Genomic DNA, 5,259 nt, shown 5'->3' on the forward strand with positions numbered 1-5,259 from the left:
TTATTCACTGATTTGAACCATTCACTGTTTATTATTATTCGTCCATAAACCCCCGTTGGATCACAGAAAATATGCCACTCACCCCGATCGTGTGGACGAGAATTTATTTGATTGACCTCAGCTTAAAGATGGTGTGAGGGTCGTCAGTGCAGAGAAGCTAACCTTGGTCATCCAAACTGATGAAGAATAAGCAGAAGAAAGGTGCTTTCTCCCAATTACAGGACGAGACCGTGTGATCAAGGAAGTAGTTTCCGTAGGATCCACTGAAGAAAACACTCTTGACCCAGCACTAAAAGCTATTGTTTTATCGCGAATTCGCTGTGTTGTGTGTGTCAGGAAAATGTTCTACGCATACAAGCTCGGATTCAGAAAACCCTAGAAAACGAATATGGTCCCAGATGGCTACAACGCAGCAAAAAATTTGTAAATTAAATTAAAAATTTGCAAAGTCGAAACATGGAGAAGCCGCTAAGTTATTGTAAAATAAGAATCCAGTTGCCTGATGAAGCATAAGTCTACATGGCATGGTAATTCCCGGTTACTAAGGCTCCAAAAATTTCGAAAAGGTGAAACGTAAAAACTGAAGCCATTAGGTAGACCAATTTCGATTAGTGAACGAGTTATATGCTTTCATTTGATCTTATTTTTCGTGAACACAAGGAACTCACAAGTGTCCAAATTCTGTTCCAGTTGGCGGTTCATGCGAATCCCTGTGGTGTTTGCACGCAGATGTGCTGTGCTGTGTAATGTCTGCCGCACCTTAGATCGTGCAGTACTTGTCTAATGAAGTAACGACGCTTGGAATCGTCTCTTACTCGTAGAGTTTATCTTACCTGTTTCAATAAGTGTACTTGTTTGGCTGCAAGAAACTCCTATAAGCGTACGCCGAGGAATACGCTATTTAGCCTTGTCATACCTCATTACCAAATGAAGTTATGATGATCGCTATGAAGTGGGGGCGCATGTTCGGCAAACAATTTAAGATGTATTAGTTCACACATCCTATTTTTGTGATTCTGTGCCAGACTCGACATGTTCACCACATCTTGATGTCTCCTTAAAAGGCAAGAACGGAACGGCCAATCGTATTGACTTTTTATCAAACGAATCATAAAACATTGAAAGGCTGTCTACTATAACCAAGCATATGCTACAAACAGATTATTTATCCACTCTATGGAAATGTATGAAAGAGTAATTATGCTCTTTTCATTTAGCTAAACTCTTGTGGAATGTGCACTCAACCTCGAGGGTTCGAAGCAGTATAAAATCCGTGCTGTTTAATCTTCTTTGCTTAGTCTTTTAGTTCATAAAATTCAAGAAAGTCCTGCATACATATGATCATTTTGACATGCTTCATGGCTCAAGTAATTATGCTCTTTTCATTTAGCTAAACTCCTGTGGAATGCGCACTCAACCTCGAGGGTTCGAAACAGTATAAAAGCCGTGCTGTTTAATCTTCTCTGCTTGGTCTTTTATTTCAAAAATTCAAGAAAATCCTGCACACATATGATCATTTTGACATGCTTCCTGGGCTCAATTACAGTTATTTCAGACTGGGTGACTCAGGCGAATGCTAGCTAGATCTTCCTTTATTGAATATCAGACAGAGATTCAGCTCGGTTGTGTCCCTGGTTAAAACAACTCAGCTTGCAAATGAGTGTATTTTGCAAGTTGCATACCATTTGGGCACAAGTAAATTATAGCGTTGACGGGTTCGTCATCTGCCGATGAGTTTTGCAGCAACCATAGAAAACCACGGTGTATTTTGCAAGTTGCATACCATTTGGGCACAAGTAAATTATAGCGTTGACGGGTTCGTCATCTGCCGATGAGTTTTGCAGCAACCATATGAAAACCACGTTCTACTGTGAAAAGAACTCTCCCTGAAACGCAGTTCCCCGTTAATTTAGGCATCACTTCATCGCTTGGTAGCTGACCGAAGGCAGCAGGGAATCAGTTATCAATGTACATTCCTATCCAGCATTAACGTGGCACTCTTGAAGCTGATGAGTAAAATTAACGTTGCCCCTACATTGGCCCTGCCCATCCATATTGATGTTTCAGTATGCAAACGAGGCTATTTTTGATGTATGACTCAGAGCGCTAAACACAAGAGTGGAATTAAATCATATGCTGACTGAAGAATGGCGGCGCATATCAGCTTACTCCAAGCAATGGTTCCACACAACTTCAGGGGGAATTCCTTGGAAAAGACGGAAACCACGATTATGTTGAATATATGGATCCCTTCGACGAATGCCCAGGCAATAACGCTGCTGTGTCCGAATTCTTCCATGATAAACATACAGTTGACTGTCCACGTTGCAATCTGGCAAAAAGGAGGTAGTTTACCGAGATTATGACAGTACACAGTATGCATGAGTTAAATATATCCTGAAAGAGTTGACGAATGTTGTGCAACTGGTGATGATAGTAACACCATATGAAGTTTGATAAGGGTTGAGAGGTAGGTTCATTCTTTATACCACTAGGACGGAAGCAGTGTAATAGAATGGATTTTTACCGGGAGAAACCAACCGTCCAAACCCGGACTATTACGGTAAGGTGCCCGTTCGGTGTCATACGATTTGGAATCACACAACACAGACAACACAGACGAATGTCTCATTGAGGTGGCTGACTTTCAGTTTGATTGATCATTGAAGGCCAGGGAACTTCACAAGTCTTTTTCTGAAGGGGTGCCTCCTTTTCCTCTTCAGTTTAGTAGTAGTTTAGTAGAGATGTGGATGATCTAAACACAGTAATCCAGTAATCGTAATACAATTGAGTATCAGGGTTATAGAAAGTAGAATAGTCGGTGAAATGGGTGACGTTCCCCAGTGGTCCGACGTTTTCTGATGAATAGTGCCTTCTCTTTGGGTTCTGTGAAGTCCCAAACACAATTATCATATGTTTCTGCTTAGAGCAAACTTCACTGACAAGCTCATGAATCAACTACCCTAAGAGGCAAGTTGAGCACGCGAGTTAGCAGTGAAGCTACTGACAAAGACATTCACAAGCAATTTCTCGTTGGACATCCCGTCTTGTGGAGAAATTCAACGTATCTGTTAGGCCAAGAAACATAGGGTAGAAAATAACCAAACATGTTAATATTACCAGCAGGTACGCAAAAACTGCAACCCACAAAGCTGCACTGGCAGCGAAGTCGGTAGAGTCCAGCAGTTCTGCAACTAGAGTGACCAAAAGTGGAATATCTTTGTAGCGACCACTGGTTGTTGAGTATTTGAAGAGTGACGTTGAAATATCAGAGCCAAATAATGATACATTTCGTAAAATATTCATATCAGATATATGCGAACTAAACCATTTTCTTTTTAAGTGTCACAAAAACGACGCCTTTCTTCTGTTAGCTGACAGCAAGACCAACATGAGAGACAACATGGCCCTCCGTCTTAATGTTACATTTGTCTGCATTTGGATGCAATCAAGTTTTGTGGAGCCGTATAGATTGACCATTTCTAACCTGTTTCTGGGATATTTTCTAGGGACAAACGTTATTAGAGATTGCCGTGGCAGTCGGATCAGTTTTGAAAATGAATTCTGGGTAGAACAGTTCACAGAACACAGTATCGTGTTATTTCTTTCAACACGCTTGTGAACTACATATTATTGTATGTGAATCGCTACCGATATGAACAAAGATCTTAAATGACCAGTAATTGACCTGTAAGTGAGTTCCACTACTTTGAATCCGACTATTCAGTGAAAGATAAGTGATTCTAGGACAGTTGGTACGCAACAAATGCCAAAGTTGGAAATCATGAAAGATTGGAACACCTCGCCGTGAAAGCGTTTTATGCAGGTGACAAGCTACACCCAGTTGGAAAGTAAAGATGAGGTGTATATTAGAAAGTTTCTACTATTCTTTGATTTACAGCATGTTATTACGGGTTTGGTCTGAGATTTCTGCGGGTCCGGACCACTAAATCGTCAAATTCCGATAAAAATTCGTACTCCGGCTGCCTCAACAACAAATACTGAGCAAAGTCCGAAATCCCATCTGATTAACTCTGTTGGTCAGTGTTACACACAATTATGATTGAAGAGCTCATTGAGGTTTTGCATCTGTCAAGAAGCCCGACGTCCACCGACCAAAAGTGGGTCTTGCGTGAATGCTAAAAAACGTGAGCCATTGGACCATCCTCCCTCATGAATTTCACTTTCGCTACAATGATTTCGAGAACAGTAGCAATGTGAAAAACAGGCCATCTCACAAACTTAATGCACTTTAGAGGTGAAATTCCCGTCTTTGGAAATACATCGATATCTGCCCTACGGTTGAAGTCGTCCAAGGAAGTCGTACACGCAGCGTTGACAGCCACCAACTGTTATTTAACCCGGAAGAAAATCAGTGATGATTCTTAAGTGATTTAGAACAATCATCTACGACAACCGAGTTGGCGAGATGCCCGCCTGGTAGGTATAAGCTCAGAAGTTTGATCCACCAAAATGCCTGGTTTTAATTTCATTCTACGTGATTTCGGGTATTGTAATCAGGTTTTGCACCAAGTACTTTGCTTTTGCGCACAGCCTACCTGTAGATGTACACAAAATATTTTACTGTAAATGCTAACTTTGTTCTTACCAATGAGGTCTCAGCATGTAAATAAATAAGGTAGCAAATGCAGCTTGTTTTCTGTGATTGTTCCCCTCGGCTAATACATCACAAATTTACATGGTACCAGAAATCACGTGAAAGAGTTTGAGATCGGGGGCACATACACTTCAGGGAAATAGAAATCAAAGGAGAGGAGTTGAAAGAGGAATGGGTCAAACACCACTGGCTTCTGTGTGTACTCATTTGTATGCTCGTGCAGAGCACCATATGTTGGTCGTACGACAAGGCATTTGTTGGACAGAATGCGAGAAAACAATCCCGTATCTCTGAGTTGTAGCTGGAAGAAACTAGGCTCAAGCACAACTGCATCACATTTGACTGAAACCACTCATATCATAGACAAGAAGCAAGCCTTTAATATCATATACCGGGTTCCTCTGAACCGATCATGACTGGTACGATCCATACTACTATCTAGTGCAGGGGCGATTGGAATCCGACTGCTGGATCCACAACTTTGCGTCCTAAAGAAACTTGTGCGACCTTTCAACTTGAACTGGCATACGAAACATCTGGTCCCACAAGTCCGTCTGACCTTGACGTCACTAACCTGATTCCGTGACCCATTGACCCACCTCTCATTCAGTTACCCCTCTTCCTTTGATTTCTGTTGCTCT

The 5,259-nt window shown here is 41.5% G+C and overlaps 1 protein-coding gene across 1 annotated transcript; it reads right to left on the bottom strand.

Moving 5' to 3' along the window:
* Positions 1-2,098: 2,098 nt before the first annotated feature.
* On the bottom strand, positions 2,099-4,951 carry T265_08540 (hypothetical protein; the record flags this gene model as incomplete). The annotated part of the gene is made up of 2 exons (XM_009174377.1): positions 2,099-2,332; positions 4,700-4,951. The coding sequence occupies 2 exons, from the start codon at positions 4,949-4,951 to the stop codon at positions 2,099-2,101; spliced, it is 486 nt and encodes a 161-aa protein (XP_009172641.1).
* Between the last annotated feature and the right edge of the window lie 308 nt (positions 4,952-5,259).

This window comes from Opisthorchis viverrini, assembly GCF_000715545.1.
Source record: "Opisthorchis viverrini unplaced genomic scaffold opera_v5_226, whole genome shotgun sequence".
In the NCBI taxonomy this organism is placed as follows: Eukaryota; Metazoa; Platyhelminthes; class Trematoda; order Opisthorchiida; family Opisthorchiidae; genus Opisthorchis; species Opisthorchis viverrini.